Source organism: Aureobasidium pullulans (assembly GCF_000721785.1).
Source record: "Aureobasidium pullulans EXF-150 unplaced genomic scaffold scaffold_6, whole genome shotgun sequence".
Taxonomy (NCBI): Eukaryota; Fungi; Ascomycota; class Dothideomycetes; order Dothideales; family Saccotheciaceae; genus Aureobasidium; species Aureobasidium pullulans.
This window is the reverse complement of record NW_021941026.1, coordinates 465,192-481,383: the sequence shown is the minus strand read 5'-3', so window position 1 is coordinate 481,383 and position 16,192 is coordinate 465,192. Positions and strand designations below refer to the sequence as shown.

Sequence of the window (16,192 nt, the reverse complement as noted above, 5' to 3'; positions counted from 1 at the left end):
AAGTGTCGCGATACGGGCATCTGCCAAGCTGAAGTGGCGCGAAGAAGGCGTAAATCTGCCGGCCGGGCGAGATGCTGAGGGGATCCGGAGAGGGGACGACAATGGGAATTGGGAAAGTCGAGAAACAAACGACAAGGAAGAAGACTGGGATAGCCTCCAAAGATGAGGAGTCCAAGAGTCCAAGGAGCAGCTGCCGCGCAAGACGTCCCACTCCGAGGCCCCTGGTGCGACAAAGACATGGAGAAACTTGGTCAAGGATCGACAAGCCCTGGCCCAGCCATCGTGAGTCCGACATGAATTGCAGCCAATCTCCATCCTGTCAGCGTGTCAGGCAAACAGGTGAAACACTGGCAAATTAGTCTCTATTGCCTTCATAGCGATCAGCCTGATACATGTTACCTTGTTCCGTCATTTGTGCACGTGGCTAGCCAAAACTACAACCAACGATGAATAGTGCTGTCGCATCGCGCAAGAACACGACATGCGATACAATTAAACCCAACCTCTTTGCCGGGAACACGACCAGCTCTTGAATGTTTCTACATTTTTGTATCTTATCGATACATGCAAGCACCCGAACCTTTTCAACAGCCTTCCCGCCGGCAAGCACGTGGCTGTTTCGTGATCGCTCTTGCCCTGCAGTGCCGACAACGTCCTTCAGCTCGCGACTTTTCGAAAAACGAACCTTCTTCGGCATTGCAGAATAGCCGTTTTTGCTGTAGGTGTCGCCGTTTTCACTGTCTTCAGCCGAACCTCAGCACAGTGCTCGCGTACGTGAAGAACAGCGTTAGTTTGATCGCTATACAAACGCTTGTGGAGATTAAAAGTGTGGGTTGAATTTGTTTTCCATTCGTTCTGAATACTATCGCTGTCGGTCTGATGCTACTTTCTCGTGATATAGAACCATCTCGGACGAAAGAAACTGCATCGACCTCTCTTCTGCCGTGTTCCTTCTCCTCTCATATCATTCTCGTCCTTGAATCTGCTTGAATTTCTCCTTCCATCCGTTTTTAGAGATTCCCTCTTCCGAATGCCTTCAGATCTGAAAGCTGGAAGAAAACGTGTGTCGCGGTGACAAGCAGAAAGAAGTGCTACAATTTCAGACTGTCAGTGTTTTGATACCAGTAGCTCGTGTCTGTGGAGCTTACCTGGTTCGTTAGTTGCCATCACTTGTTTCCATTCTTCATCAGAGCCAGGCTGTCCTCCACGATTTATCGATCTGCCGTTGATGTATGGAATCAATCACTTGCTTCCTTGACCATCTTTTCGCGACGGTTGAGGCACGTTTTACGTTCTTCTTCGCTGGTGTGCTCATGGTAGAAGCACCGGTCTAACCTATAAGGCGCGATATCTTGAGATCCGCACATGCCATGTGCCTTGAGATCTTTGACTCCGTTTTCCGTCAGTCCCTTCTTGTAACAAGCTTTACAAAGATTTGTAGGTACTCTGCGTCCCAAAGTCGTCAAGACTTCGATCAGCATCTCCTTTGGCAGCCAGTGCCACCAAGTTGCGCCTTTTTCGTATGCCGACTGGTATGCCAGCTCGTGCACCAAGAATTTGCTGAGCGGTGAAGATACATGGGTATGTGCCCAGATGTATACGGCGTTGCTGATGAGCATGATCCGTTGGTTTGCCAATGTAGAATCGATGAAGACATCAAGTGTATCGATCCTGAGTGCCTCAATGTCGAAACGATCAGCGAACATGTATAGCTCGATGATCACATGATACGGCCAAGTAGATGGATCTTGATCAACAACATCTGGACCATCGAGGTCGATTTCGATCGAAGTCTCTAGATTTTCAAAATCTTCAGCAACGCTTGAGCCTTCATCTAAGACTGTGTAGATGAGCTTGTCGTAGTAGAGCCAGCCAACGAAGATTTGGAAGAGGACTGGCGAGACGTCCTTCAATTCGACGATACCAGTCTCGGCCTCTTGGAACGATCCAGTGAATGCTTTGTTGAAGTATTGAGACCGGTCGCAGATCAAGGCTTGGTGAACCCCGAACTTTTTCTTCTGAGAGCCGACGATGATAGTAGCCATTCGTGTGTTACACAACAGTCTAACAAAACGTGAGCCAAAGGATCATCATGGGTTTGGCAGACTACTGACTTTATCTTGTCAAGAGACTTCGGTTTGACAGCAGTTGAGGGCGCCATGTCTTTCTGCGAGGGAAGAATGTGTGGAATCTAGTAATGGTGATGCGCAGATCAAGGCGGTAGATGATCGCCAGATGATCCTGGTGATTGAGGTGGAGGAGAAGGTGAACGAGGCTGAAAAGCCTAGTGGAAAGAACGAATAGAGGTAGATGATTTGAATCCGCCGTTGAGAGACGGTCATTCAGTATGGTGTGAGAAGCTAACTTCAAGTGATGGATAGTAATGAAGCAGTCGAAACTCGGGCGATCGAGCTCAAAGTGAATTTTGCGAACAAAGCTCACTATTCGATTACGTCTAAGTGAAGTTTGAAGACATGAACCAAACAACCAAGAGTGAGCCGCACGGACGTGAAGAGTATAGAGGAATATGTATTGATGTTCCAGTAGTCTCATATCGCGAGGAAGAGAGATTCCCGACCTCCTTACACTGAATATCCTCGAAATCCTTCGCTGATGCTTCTGAACTCCTCGCACTTGAACGCACTGTCCTTGTTACATCTCTTTAATTTCTCTGCCTCTCCGTGTACTAGTATCTGTCACCTTCATCATCTCTTCCAGCGCCGTAGAAGTGCACAATATTTGTGACGTTTGAGCGTGTCTTCGTGGACGTTTCCAAGATGCAAGCTCTGACCTCCACCAAGCATACAGCTTACTCTCGACAGTCCTGTCCCCGAGAAGACATGAATGTAGGGTGTAGTCGAGGGAGGTTAGTGTCTGTGAGACTGTTTCATCGATTTGATCCTACTTGGTGGCCGTGCGACGGGCACAACAAGTCTCCTTCTCTTGGTCATTGGCATGCTCGTGATAGAAACAAGCATCCGACTCGTAAGGTGGGCAATCTGCCTCCTTGCACACATCATCGATATCCACCTCTATTATTCCACCTTCAACCAATGCTCTGCGATGACAGGTGGAACATTGGCGTACCGGCAATCTTCTACCCATTGCGATTACCACAGCAGCAAGGAAATCGCTGGGCAATTCTTCCCAGAGAAACGATTTTGCGGTATCGGGATCGAAGCTGACGTTGTAAACGATTCTGTGGATTGCAAGTCTTCGAAGCATGGATTGGGCGGTTGTGTTCAGGCAAATGTAGCGAACTAGCCAGTTGCTCATGCCTCGATGACCCTCTCTTTTGTTTGCCAATGCATCACACAGAGCGTTGACGGTGTGCACTCTGAGTTCATGGCTATCGAATCTGTCGGCAAAGATATAAAGCTTAGCTAGTGCATCAAGAGGCCAGGTTGAAGGATCATCTCCGTCCAGTAAGCAGTTCTGAGGCTCGTTGGAATGAGTCTTTCCAGGCACACGATCGGCTTTGTCGTTGGTCGAGGGTGCGAACTCCGTCGAGCTATTGGGGCTCTTGGTAACACATTTTGTGCCATTTTCGTCATCTTCCACTTTGGATTTGCGTATTGAGTTGGAGGAGCGAGTCGGTATCAGTCCAATCTCTTCCGGCTGGATCACCAGGTTTTGGAGATTCATTCCGGTTTTCTCGTCGTCCTCCCCAGCATAACAGAGTTTGCCATAGTACAGCCAATTGATGAATATCCTAAACAGAGTAGGCGAGACATCAGGAAGTTGGACAAATCGCTTGACGCTCTCCAGGAATGATCCAGACATGGCCTTCGCAAAATACTGTGACTTCTGACAAAAAAACTTCTCATGGACCACGAAGATCTCCTTCGGAGGACCGACCTCGACGGTGACCATTGTTGTACCGTAGAGAAGTCTGAGAAGATTATCGGATCAGTCTAGGACGGTCGAATATTGGTTTTGCTTCTGCGGACCTTAAGGTGTCTTTTGACGGCTGTGCAATAGTGGATGAGTTCGTCATGGCGATGGTGATAATGCGCTCACGACTTGCGGTGTAGGAGGAAATAAAGCAATAGCAGTAACAGTGAAGCGATGTTGGAGAGAAGCGCGATACAAAAAGTTGACCATCAACTGAAATGTTTACTCAACAGACATTCTGTAAAAGCAGCATACATAGACAAAGACAGACTGGAGTGAGTCTAATCACTGTTGAGCCACTTACAAGCGAATGAGACACTTGGTCCGCAGACGTACCTTCACTTTTAGCTCAAGTGCTATGTAATTCAAGACCTTGTTAAGACATCATAGATTCATCAGCCTACCTACTAACATTACCGTCGCATTAATCCATTTTCCATCATCATGATCGTAACACAAAGAAAAAAGAACAAATCCAGAGATCAATGGGCCATCTTCCTACCAAATTTACCATTTCGTCCCGTCTCAATAATATCCAACTTGCCATACTTGTCAATGGTCGGTCTCTCATCGGCTCTGCAAAAGACACTGATCATTCATTAGCGTCAAACTTCTTGACTTTGACCGAATCAACAAAAGCAGACGAGAGCAAGAAGACGACAAGACATAGAGGCGATCGGATGTCCTAAGAAAGAAGTCCATTCAAAAGTCGATGCCCTCAATGGGAACGCGGACCCAAAGGATGTCTCCGTATCCGTCGGTCATGCCGATGCGTCCGTATTCATCCTTGAATGGAAAGTGGTTTGCTGAGCAAATGATATCGTTGCCTCTCCTTCGCTCTTATTAGTCGGATGATTCGCGATAGACAAAACCAGTAAAATAAGGTGGGTGGTGAGAGCAGAAAGACACAATTTGACACAGACCAGTCCCATTAGATGACTACTGACGAAGCCCGAATCGTCTTCCAAACTTGTCGATTGCGAGTTTTGAGCCAGCTCGACAGATGATGCTATGATTTGCACCATTGTTCAGCAGAGTACTCGGCATCAAAGGCGCAAAGGAAGGAGCGATGGAAGATGTGATGCTGGGAAGTGGCTAAACAATTCGTGTCGTGCCGTTGCTGTATCGGACTGCCCATTTGCCGAGTCTGGTTTTGCCGACGCCAGCGTCCGCTGGTACGCTGATTCTGTCACGCCAGGAATATCAACATCTGTTTCCTCTTCAAGTCGGTGGAAAGTTTATATCAGAGACAAGACGAAGTGCCGGTATCCAGTGAGGTCCAGATAGAAACCAGAGGAGAGATCCTAGACGACCACCTTGCCATCCGTCATGACCTTGAATTTGCCGTACTTGTCCTTCCAGACACTAGATCCTTCGACACAGGTGATCCTGGATGGGAGCAAGCATAACAGTCAACACAGCTCTTTCTTAATCGTCCAGGCGTGCTTGTGCAGCCATCTCATAAGGCTTGTAGGAGTGCATTTTTCCGAATTTGTCTTTCGTGACAATGTCGCCCATTTCGCAGAGAATCCTTTGTAGTGGAGGTGTAAGATGAGATCAAACAGGCATAGGAAACAAAGGGCAGGGGAAATTGAAAGCAGAGAAAGGAAAATGAAAGAAAAAGGGACAGTACTAACCTTGTGGTGGCGGAATTATGCTCAATGTCGAAGCCGCCAGGACCCCAGACTTCCTCCATCTCCTTTCTCTTCTCACTCTTTGGCTTGTTCTGCTTGATACGCATCTTCTCGAAGAAGACATATGCGCCATAAAAGACAGAGCTCGTGTTACCGGCATCAGGGCCTTTTTTGCCTCTGAATGCCTGCATTTGAGAGCCGCTGATTCCCTTGGGAGCTCTGTCGGTGTGGAACTGTTTGAGCAAGTCACGGCCGAATTGTGCTTGGGTGACACCAGGCTTCTTCAGATATGCTGTGATTTGACGGCGAATGTCATCGCAGGTATCATACACAGGGACTGAGTCTGTTTCCTCGCCTGTACGTAATTGTCGTTAGCAGAGTCGTGCTTCGATTCCTGCGTACGACTTACCATAGAGTTCAATGTCATCGATATCAAGTTTCTCGGCTTCGGCTTTGCCGTCCTTACCACCCTTGCCATCGTCCTTAGCAGTCTTCTGCTTCTTAGTAGGCAACTTCAATCCAGCTGCCTCTCTCTTCTGGAAAAAGGCAGCAGCGTTAGGATAAGCAGCACACTCAGCACCCTTCATGGTACCATGCTTGTGCATAAAGTTGTAGTATGCGTTACTGCTAACGCCAATCGCAGTGCAGAAATCTCCCACTTTCATCTCACCGGATTCGATGAGTCTGTTGATCTTGTTGCGGACGACTTGGCAGCTGTCTGTGACGGGAAGTTGACCGAGATAGACTTCTGGATCGTCGACTCCTGGTGCACTGGTGGACTCATCGTGGGTGCGCTTGGTGCCTTGCTCTTCGTTGCTTGTTGTAGGTGCAGGAGTGTCCTTTGTCAAATCGACTTCGGGTATGCTGTCCTTGCGATTCTCTGCCTCTGATGCTAAAGCAGGGTTGTTTCCGGTGCCGGTCTCAGCGGAAGCCTTATCTGCAGACCCGGGTGATTTTCCATTGAGCTCGACGTTGGCTTCGGTTCTGCTCTTGGGTGATGGGGGTGTTGGTGTAGCAGCCATGTTTGCAATTGATATCAGAATGAAGCGTTATTGAAGGAGATAATGTGAGACGTGATGGTACGGATTATCTTCTGAATAGGAACAATTGCAAATGGAACAGGATTCTGACCATCCTCACCAAGAGACATTGAGCTCTTAAAACCACGACCATTGCGTAAGGTTCATGTCGATCTGGGCCACCCTGGTTATGACGTTTTTGCGGAGACACACACTACCACGACGCGGCAAAAGCAAACCTTGGAAATGTCAGCTAGGCGAACCTCTCACGTCTTCACGTGCGCTACCAAGAAAGGTCGACTGCAAATGGATGATCGATATGGAAAAGGCATCTTCTGTGCCAGATTTATTCTTCGGGTGAGTATGCAATACAGACTGGTCATACACGGACCTATTCCTTCGTTACACCCGTGTTCTATGCGCCGCGCTGGTGAAATTATATAAAGAGAAAACAAGAGCCATCGATCGTTCCATCCAAAGAAAAGAAGCCGTCCATGGTGGGAAATGCGTTATGAGAAGGGGTGTTTCGTGGTGAGATGGGGAATTCTATGCGGCTTCGTTCGTCGCTTCCCCATTGTTTTGTGCTGATGTTTCCGTCGCTGCTCCAGGGCGAGGTGATCTAGGGGGTCCTTCTGCGCTGGCTCGTGAAAGGCGCTTAGCCTTCTTCTCTTTTGCCGCCTTATCGGCATCAAAGTCTTTCCACTTGCGCCAGCCGTCAAAGTCGATAAGAGCTTGCATGCAGCCCCATTCCTTGACCTTACGTTCAAGCCATACGAAGTTAACAGGCTGTGGAGTGTTGTTAGCATGTCTGTGTAGGTACATCTTCCAGAGAGCGTCATAAACTTACCTTTGTCAAGAAATCGTTGCAACCAGCGGCGAGAGCTTCATGTCTGTCACTTTGCAAAGAACTTGCAGTGAGGGCAACAATGATGACCGGACTCTTGAAAAGACCACCATCTGAGACCAGCCTGTCGTCCTCTCTCTCCTTCTGAGCTTCGTCCTGTTCCTCTCCGTTCTCGCCGGTATACGGTTCAGGAGCAGCGGTGCTGAAGACACCAATTCCGTTGACTCTTTCGAGTCGACGAATTTCTTTTGTTGCTTCCAGACCGCTCATGATGGGCATTTGAATATCCATCAAAACCAGATGGAAGCCACCAGTTCGCCATTTGTTGACAGCGATCTGACCGTTCAACGCGGTGCTCCATCTGACCTTCAAACGCTTCATAAACGCCTCCAGAAGTCTTAAGTTGATAATGTTGTCCTCGACAATCAACACATTGATAGGAGGGACTGCACCATCGAGCAGAGAAGGGGGCAGCGTAGTTTTGGCGCCATTGTTGGGAGATTTGACAGTGGCTGTGCCGTCTGTAGGTGTGAGCTTTCTTTGGCGACGAGGGCGAGCAGGCTTCAGGGTGCTTTGACTCTGAGAAGCAGGAGTAGGCGGTGAACTGCCGGGGTGAGCTGTGGGAGCGGCCTCAGCAGCAGGAGGTGTTGGGAGAGGGGGCGCAGCCGGGATAGCATGGCCTTGTTGTTCGGAAGCGGTGGAGCCAACTCTTGGACGGCCCTGGCGAATTGAAGGCATGTGTTGAGAAACAGCGAGGTTGGATGCATTGAGAGGCATGGTTGTAGGTGGAGGGTTGTGTGTCATGATGGTGGGAGATGAGGTGTGTTGGCGGTTGAACTTGGGACGAGGGTCACGAGGATCGCGGTGACGGCGGGCACTACCCGGCGACGGCAGGACAGGAATTTGACCAGTGTTCAAGACGGCTATTGAGCGCGGCGGCTCCGGGTGCAGTGTCTGCTGCACTGGAGGTTGGCCGGGGACATTTGTTGGGAGCTGGACGGCTGGCATAGGAGGGAAGTAGTCGCTTCCTGTCTCGGCAGGACGGTAGTCGTCTAGAGCGGCGTATGATGCACCATGGTAGATTCGAGGCGAAGGGCGGGGTGTACGGCGTGGAGGGGTTTCGATGAGGAGAGCCTCTTCAGCGGTTTGGCCGCCAGTATAATATGAGTCCAGTGTGCGACAAATGTCTTCATCTGGACCAAGAATGCGCTCCGGGCCACGCTTGCCGGTCTCGTCGAGTCTACTGACGATGCGCAGGACAAGGTCTGGCGAGTCGTAACTTCTGCCCAAAGAATTGCCGTATTTTCTCATAACAAGATCTCGTACATCATCAACAAGGTCATCCTCGCGCACAGTGACCATTGTGGGAGAGGCATTGGGCCTTTTGACCCATACTTTTCGAGTCAACATGCTAGCAATATTTGGAAGTTTAGGGACGGGAGCGTCAACAAAGTAGTCCGAGGCTTCAATGGTAGCCGGAGGGGTTGAAGGAGGTAGCGGGAATTGAGAAACGGTGGTGGGGCTGAGTAGAGCACGAATGATAGGAGCGTTGGCGCCGGTTAAGAGGGACTGTCGGCGGACTGTGTTCTCAGATGGACGTTTGGGCGGAGGAGGCGGCAACGACGGAAGAGATGGGGACGGCTGCGCGCGTATGGATAGTGGAGAGTGAGGACGGGAGTGGACAGATTGAGGACGGAGGCTGCGGAGTCTGATGGCAGTATCTTGTCAGTGTCGGGCGCGCACAATTTAGGCAATGAGGTAGGGCAACAGGGCAACATACTCGGCGTCGATGTGCTTGCCGGCTTCGGGCGTGGCACACTGCAGAGTTAGGGATGGCTTGTCTGAGTGGCTCGATATCCCATGTCGGTCTTGGTTGGTCGCGTCGTCGTCGTCGAGGTCGACGGTTGGCTGATCAATGTCTGGAGCACGGGCGCCGGGTGTCGGAGGAGCAGCGGCGGTGCTGGCGCTGTTGCTGTTGCTGGCAGGACGAAGAGTCGGCGGGCGCGGACTCGTCTCGGCAGCGTCGTGGAAGTGATCGTCGGCCTCTTCCTCTCGGATGCTGTCCTGGACACTAAACTTGGACGGGCTCTTGAGAGGGATATGCGGAGATGATTGACGAGAGCTGCTTCTGCTTGGGCTGCCTACCGCTACCGCAGAGGCAGAGGCTTGCACCGGCGGCTGGGCTTCTGCCGAGGAGCTGCCCGTGCTATGCGACCGCTTCAAGAGTCCTTTGAAAGCCGCTCTGAGACCTGGCATTTTGTCGAAAGTCGTCAAGTAGAGTCCTGCTCTGCGGCCGTCTAGCCTCTCAATTAGAGGAAGCTCCGATTTGTTTACACCCAAGGTTAAAAGTACCCGTACCGCTGACTTGGGCTGCACCAACTCGTCAAGAAATCACGGCTCGCCCAAGGACGCTTGGTCCTCCTTAATCTTCTCCTGTCATGTCCTGTCAATTCGTTTCGACCACTGCCCTACCAATCGAGGTCAAGACGTCACCAACACTCAACATTTACTTGCTCGAGTACTTAACAGGAGGTCGTGTACTTCCACGTGTTCTTGTGCCTCTTCGTCTGCTGTGCGCCATCTGTCCTCTTTTAATCGTCCTTTTGCTTTGTTCCCCTATCGAGCAACTAACTTGACCCTATCGATCCGATCATTTACTTTGAGCCGTGAGGCTTGCCTGCAATATGCCTACCCTTGGCCCTGCATATGCAGCCTTTCCTTATTAGAGTACCATCGGGTTGTTCGTCTCAGTAGTATGCTTCTCTCACTGTGTAGCTACCACGCCCAACCACTCCACATCGTCTCCAAGGTCCAGGCACTTCTTGACTTCGAATCTAAGCCCATCAACGGCTCCCTCTGCTCGGTCTGCGGCCTCATCTGAGATCGGCGACAGTGCTATCTTCCAAGTATGCTTGTCGCCGATGCGACGTTCTCCTAGGTCCAGCTCTTCTGTCGTCATCTTCTCTTTTGGCATCCGATGGTCAATATACCACCCTCTGTCTAGGTACTTCGATCCGAGGACGATGGTGTTGAAGTAGTCTGGAATGCGGGTGGGGTATGTCCTGCGTTTGATGAAGGTGGCGTTGGGAAAGATGCTGAAAGCGTGGCTGCCGGTGATGACATTGGTAAGCGCTGTTGTGTAGGTTGAGAGGGTAGAATGGATGGGATGGTTGACTGTCAATATGATCTCGAGTCTGACGAACTCGCCATTGACTTCCTTGTCGTACTGATGCACCTATCGAACAGACTTAGTGGAGTTCAAGACGGGCAGATTCTCGTCTTACCATGGCGACATGCGTCCATTGGTACGATCCAGCCTTGCGAGAAGCGAGATCATATCCTTCGACCTCCTCCATGTAGCGGCAGAACTCGTTCGCCTTGTCGCCAACCTGCACGCACACATCAAGATCGGAACCTTTCCAATTCACCCGATCCATGAATTGAAGAGCAAACCCTCCAGAGATGATGCCATCGAGCTCGGCCAGTCTTTGCCTGAATGCGACTGGATCTTTCACGAACTTCTGTAGTCGGGTGTTGATGTCCCAAGCATTTTTGTTCATCATTCTTCGGTAAAGAGGGTTGAGTGCACGGCAGGTGCGAGTGAGTGCGACGATATCTCGGATAGGAAGTTGCGCCGTGAGAGCATTGAAGATGGGTGGGAATCTGTCTGAGCCGAGAATTGCCACAAGATCCGCCATATCGTGCTTCTCGATCGTTGATGGAAGTAAGAATGAGTAGCGTAATGGTATCTTGAGTCGGGCACAGTGCAAGAGTTGATAGTGGGCGAATTTGTTGTAGATGTAAAGGTTTTCCGGCTGCTCCATTGTTCACCAATCAATCGATCGGGACAGTGAGGGGTGCAGTCGGTGTCCACTCGTTTGTTTGTCTGCAGTTGCTTTGATGTTCCGGATAGTGTTTGCTGATGAATGATCGGGTTTGCGATTGATGTCAATGTCGTCAATCTGCCAACTCAGGCGTAAAGCGGAATTTGAGATGAAGGTAGATTATGTATGTGATGAAACGGATATCGGCGCAATGATTGATGCGTAATAAGCCACGGTTCGACGATGTGGTTGTTGTGAGATGGTCCAGAAGTTCAGGTCAGGGTGCTGGGGAAAGCAAGGAAGACGAGCGGCCACAAGCCCTCTCACCATGCTTCTGCTAACACGTTCAAAACTATGGTTAAAGTTGCGCAATGGAAGCAAGGAACATATTTGTCTGGTAGAAAATGTCTATTAATGCTATTCATAAATTCGTTCCATCTGGTAGTGATGTCTGTCCGGGTTGTAATCAACCACAGACCTCAATGCACGTCGCTCGATCGTAAACACCCAAACTCCATGCTTGTTTTCCATAGCCAATGTATCCCATGTTACTGGTTCTTAGTGTGAGGGCCCTGATGCACAGCACGAACGTGTTCGCTTTATAGTGGATGTTGGGCGAAGCCCAACCCAATTTTGGGTGGGTTTACCCCCAAACCACCACCACCACTAGTATAGACTTTTAGACGACCTCGTCTGCACCAGCATGGTCTTGATCAGGGTTAGCTTCCTCGTGCCGGAAGAAATTGCAGAAGCGGTATGGTATAGTGCAAATTTTAGAAGATTTAGACGACCTCGTCTGCACCAGCATGGTCTTGATCAGGGTTAGCTTCCTCGTACCGGAAAAATTTGCAGAAGCGATAGTAGCCAGCGGCGAGTGCACCACCTAGAAGCGGACCTATCCAATAAACGTAATGTCCTCCGTTGAAGTTCGCGGCAGCAACACAAGGTCCAAAAGAGCGTGCGGGATTCAAACTGCCTCCAGTATAGTAGACGCCTATACCTGTGTTAGTGACCGCTGCTGGACATGAAGAACAGTAATCAAGGCTTACCTGCGAGCTCAGCAACGAAAAGAGCCAATCCAATACCAATCGGAGCAAGGAAGGTCGTTTTGGACTTCTCAGCCGCGAGCATGAGAACAGTAAAGACAAGGAATGATGTCAAGAACATCTCGAAGAAGAGGCCTTGTGCGTGAGACATTCCAGGAGCCAGAACAGTACGGGTGGCCGCAATATCGCCCGGAAGCATACAGCTCACCAAAGCAGCCGCGACGACGCCTCCGAGAATTTGAGCAGGGAAAAGAACCAGACCTCTAACCCATGGTAGTTGACCAGCAAGGACCATGCCGAATGTGACTCTGATTCAGTTATTAGCGATTGGACTCGTACTTGTCATACAAGCCTTACTTACGCTGGGTTGAAAAGACCACCACTAATTCTGAAAAGGATCCAAACTGCGACCAAGAGTGACATGCCATATCCTAGGGCTATGTAGACGACTGTCGAGGAACTGACACTGCCATTGGGTGCTTTGTTCGGGGCTTGATTAAAGGCCATAAGTTGGCAAGCAAAGGCGAAGAAGAGAAAGAAGAAGGTGCCGACAAACTCTCCAGTGGCAGCGATGAAATGATTCTTGACGGTGTTTCCTACATGTCTGTCACCAGTCATGTGCTCGAAGGGCTTCTCGATAATGTTGTGAGGCATCTTGACGAATTGATAGTACGAGACTAATCACGAAAAGGTCGGGGTCAGGAAGCACGGTTTCGAGACACTGGGCGAACGAGAAAGATATAAGATGACCACCGACAGGAGATGATTTTTACGTGACGAGGTCCTGTGGAGGACTCCCGCTCCAGCAGCAGCATGACGTTGCTGGAGAAGGGTCCGTAAGGAGAGATTTCAGTCATTTTGCTGAGGTGCTCGTAGACGGGACAGAATTGGGTGCTTCCCGCACCGTTTCCAAACGAAAGGGCTGGGAAACCCTGTACACTTTCCCGTAGCTCCACTGGAAAGCCCTTGTGGCTGAGCGCGTTTCAACAACATCCTTCCGCCCTTTGAGGAACTTGTGGTTGTGAACTCAGCAAAATCTGGCCGCTGGCGGTACGTGCAAGGCTTATGTTATGTCGTCAGTGGATAGTAAACGATCATCCCTGCATGAAACAACCCGTCCCAAGGAGCTCACGCGATTCGCGACGGCCGGTGCTCGTCGAAACCATCGCAAAATGAATTCGGTGCTGGTTGTGGTCTGGAGACGAAAATACAGTTGACGATTGTTGTTGGAATCTTGGTTTTAACATTCTCCCTCGGACAAACCGGCAGGGAAAAGCTCCACGGAAGTTCGTGAGCATCAAATCATCTTGTTCATCTGCAACTCTATCACCGTCAAGATTTACTCCTATTTTTGTCCGGACAATGTAGCTTTGTATCGATTTAGGAGAGCACTTTTGGGGAGCTCGAGATGTTGTCTCGTAGCTGCCATCTCATCCGTCACTTTCGCGTGAGCTGTGGGTCAGAATCACAAGTCGTATGAGTAATGTCCACAGTACCACCGTACCGACACGTATCGCTACCGTAGAATTCATAGCATAGGCGTGATATTGACAGGAGTAAAGTCGTTTTTGTCGATGAGCGCGTTCTGCAGGATGCCCATACGCGAAGGCTGGCGTGTGTGACGTCAAAGGAGGCTCAACTCCGCGATTTGTTTCTCGTTCTGCGATCTGTCTCCGATCACAAGCAATCTGCACTAGAAAATAATATCGCATGCGTTTGCAATTTGCAGCGACTCGCAAAAGTCAAGTGTGCTTGGTCAATGATGGCGGATTCGAGTCCGAGAACCTGGAAGTTGGGTTTGATCTGAATTGCTTGAAAGCACTCCCGCTGTTCTAGAATCTGGCTCTCGATATTAACCAAACTGCAACTTCTTCTGCCCTTTCTCCGCCTTTACTACATTCGGAGGTCTTCCTCGCCCTTTGCTCTTGGGTTGGGTGGACGGTTTCGTACTCGTACTTGGAGGACGACTTTGTTCTTGCCCTGCTGCATTCGCTCTCTCCTCCGCTGCGAGGTCAGCCGCAAGGTCCTTGGCAAAGTGCCAGTCGTCATGCTCGCCTTGTTCCGTGACCAGTAAAGAGCTATTACATCGAGGGCAGGTATAGCGACTAGTGTCGTGGTCTGGATGCTCGGCTTGCTCCTCTTCATGTGATTTGAACATGTCGGCTGAAGCTCCCTGAGCGGATGGAGGGACATCAAAGGGGCTTTGAGCTTCTCCTGTCTCATCTCCCATACCGTTGTCTTGCTCCTCTCTTTCTGAAATACCACCCGAGCTTTCATGCCTAGCTCCGAAAAACCGCTGTATACCACTTTCCTCGACCCGTCTTCGTTTGTTTGGAGGGGGTGTCTCTGGGTTCCGCGTTTCTGATGGCTCTCTGAGAGCAGCTGATATTGCTTTTGCTTCGTCTCCTCTCAGCAGAAACCCGCCAATCCCTTTGTTTCCAGTCACACCCTCTTCAAAGCCGCTAACACTCAACGATAGATTTGCACACGGCCATGCTCTTCCTTCTGCAATGACTTGCGCAAGCAGTCCCTTGGCTATGTCAAACAGTAGAGTCTCATCCATAGTCCTTCCCATGGGTATGGAAGCCGACTTACTCCTGGTTTGTGCGCCTTGTCTGTGATACAAATTCAGTGTCTTTGGCCTTCTCTTGTTCTCCAAGACACCTTCTTCAACAAGCCGCGAGAAGATATCAGCGACAAAGATACGGATCCACCTTACAGCTGAATCCAAAGCATTGATAGAAGGTCGGAAGGACTTCGCGCTGAGCATTGATTTTATCTGAGTTCGCGGGTTGACTTCACTGTGGTCCTCTCCACGGATGATGCTGTAGAGCCATGTACCAGTATCGTCACCTATTTTCTTTTTCAGCTGCTCGACGGGAACCTCAAGCAAATCCTTGACGGTGTCGGTACTGAACGCTGCGACAATTTCATCGCCGAGCTTGCCGCCCAGATTTCTGATCTTGGTAAACTTGAAGTCGCTCAAGAAGTGATGTACAGCGCGATTACGAATGATAGTCTGTTGATTTGGCTTTTTGTGGGCAGAGCCGAGTTTTGCGAGCATTTTGTTTCGTGCAACTCCGGCTGAACAAGTGTATTTCAACACTTCGTAAATCTTGGCTCGAACACCTCGCACGATCTCGGAAGCGATGACCATAGCAACATCGTCCCAGTCAGGGTCATCGTCTTCTGTTTCTGTAGAGTCCAAGTCGACCAAGGCATCCGTGTCCCACTCGAGAGCGGTAGTAGGCGGTCTTGGTAGCTGTTCCGTAGGATCGTCATATGGTGGTGGTCCCTTCAACTCTGGAAATCTCTCGAGCATGATGCCATGTACGTGGGTAGATAAATCCAAAAAGACTTCATCAATGCTGGCCTTCTCCACCTTGGATATTGGAGCGGCTGGAAGATGGTCCTTGATGCAAGCTAAGATCCTTCTGCTCTCCAGCCTGTATGGGTCCAGACTGACCTTGTGTGTAGCCATGTTCCTGAAAGAATCTTCATGATATGCCCATTTCTCGTCTCCTTCTTTCCATGTCGCTACATGTTGCATAATCAGATCTGGACATTGCTTAATTGCCTCGGTGATTGTAACATGTCGATTGAGGCCGAAAGCTCGTGCCGGATAGTTGATTGCGATGAGACCTTGCCACTGTTGAACGGCAAGCGGCTTATCCGGAGGGATATCCAGGCGGACCATCTCACACTGAGCGTAGAAGGCATCGAGATCGATGTGGGCGATGACGCGTAGAGGGCATGATGTGGCAGAGGCGGCGAGCTGAGCTAGCTGTCGGTATGTGAAGGCGGACTTGCGGCGACGCTGTGAGCTCAATGATACAGGCGAGGACTCGAGAAAATTGGGTGAAGACATGTCAGCCTTCGGTCGTGAACTATTTTCAGTCCATAGGGGTGAGTGACCCGCGTCACGCGTAAA

General features: G+C 50.1%; 7 protein-coding genes across 7 annotated transcripts; all 7 read right to left on the bottom strand.

Annotated features, from left to right (window-relative positions):
- Positions 1-831: 831 nt before the first annotated feature.
- Positions 832-2,265, bottom strand: M438DRAFT_404450 (uncharacterized protein). Its single transcript, XM_029909726.1, has 3 exons — positions 2,115-2,265; positions 1,149-2,064; positions 832-1,091 (listed from the first exon to the last, which is right to left on the bottom strand). Exons 1-2 carry the CDS (start codon positions 2,159-2,161, stop codon positions 1,239-1,241), a joined length of 873 nt encoding a protein of 290 aa, XP_029762064.1. The 5' UTR covers positions 2,162-2,265; the 3' UTR covers positions 832-1,091; positions 1,149-1,238.
- Positions 2,266-2,675: 410 nt separating this feature from the next.
- On the bottom strand, positions 2,676-3,873 carry M438DRAFT_364057 (uncharacterized protein; the record flags this gene model as incomplete). Its single annotated transcript, XM_029907697.1, has 1 exon — positions 2,676-3,873. The coding sequence occupies one exon, from the start codon at positions 3,871-3,873 to the stop codon at positions 2,902-2,904; it is 972 nt and encodes a 323-aa protein (XP_029762063.1). The 3' UTR covers positions 2,676-2,901.
- A 1,449-nt stretch (positions 3,874-5,322) lies between these two features.
- On the bottom strand, positions 5,323-6,550 carry M438DRAFT_333818 (uncharacterized protein; the record flags this gene model as incomplete). The annotated part of the gene is made up of 3 exons (XM_029903653.1): positions 5,323-5,425; positions 5,532-5,883; positions 5,938-6,550. The coding sequence occupies 3 exons, from the start codon at positions 6,548-6,550 to the stop codon at positions 5,323-5,325; spliced, it is 1,068 nt and encodes a 355-aa protein (XP_029762062.1).
- A 543-nt stretch (positions 6,551-7,093) lies between these two features.
- Positions 7,094-9,647, bottom strand: M438DRAFT_373406 (uncharacterized protein; the record flags this gene model as incomplete). Its single annotated transcript, XM_029908420.1, has 3 exons — positions 7,094-7,333; positions 7,395-9,099; positions 9,172-9,647. The coding sequence occupies 3 exons, from the start codon at positions 9,645-9,647 to the stop codon at positions 7,094-7,096; spliced, it is 2,421 nt and encodes an 806-aa protein (XP_029762061.1).
- Positions 9,648-9,881: 234 nt separating this feature from the next.
- On the bottom strand, positions 9,882-11,297 carry M438DRAFT_404446 (uncharacterized protein). Its single transcript, XM_029909725.1, has 2 exons — positions 10,676-11,297; positions 9,882-10,626 (listed from the first exon to the last, which is right to left on the bottom strand). The coding sequence occupies exons 1-2, from the start codon at positions 11,213-11,215 to the stop codon at positions 10,156-10,158; spliced, it is 1,011 nt and encodes a 336-aa protein (XP_029762060.1). The 5' UTR covers positions 11,216-11,297; the 3' UTR covers positions 9,882-10,155.
- Positions 11,298-11,997: 700 nt separating this feature from the next.
- Positions 11,998-12,879, bottom strand: M438DRAFT_373405 (aquaporin-like protein; the record flags this gene model as incomplete). Its single annotated transcript, XM_029908419.1, has 3 exons — positions 11,998-12,209; positions 12,265-12,569; positions 12,623-12,879. The coding sequence occupies 3 exons, from the start codon at positions 12,877-12,879 to the stop codon at positions 11,998-12,000; spliced, it is 774 nt and encodes a 257-aa protein (XP_029762059.1).
- Positions 12,880-14,113: 1,234 nt separating this feature from the next.
- On the bottom strand, positions 14,114-16,129 carry M438DRAFT_270678 (sister chromatid cohesion protein Eso1; the record flags this gene model as incomplete). The annotated part of the gene is made up of 1 exon (XM_029900409.1): positions 14,114-16,129. The coding sequence occupies one exon, from the start codon at positions 16,127-16,129 to the stop codon at positions 14,114-14,116; it is 2,016 nt and encodes a 671-aa protein (XP_029762058.1).
- Positions 16,130-16,192: the final 63 nt, after the last annotated feature.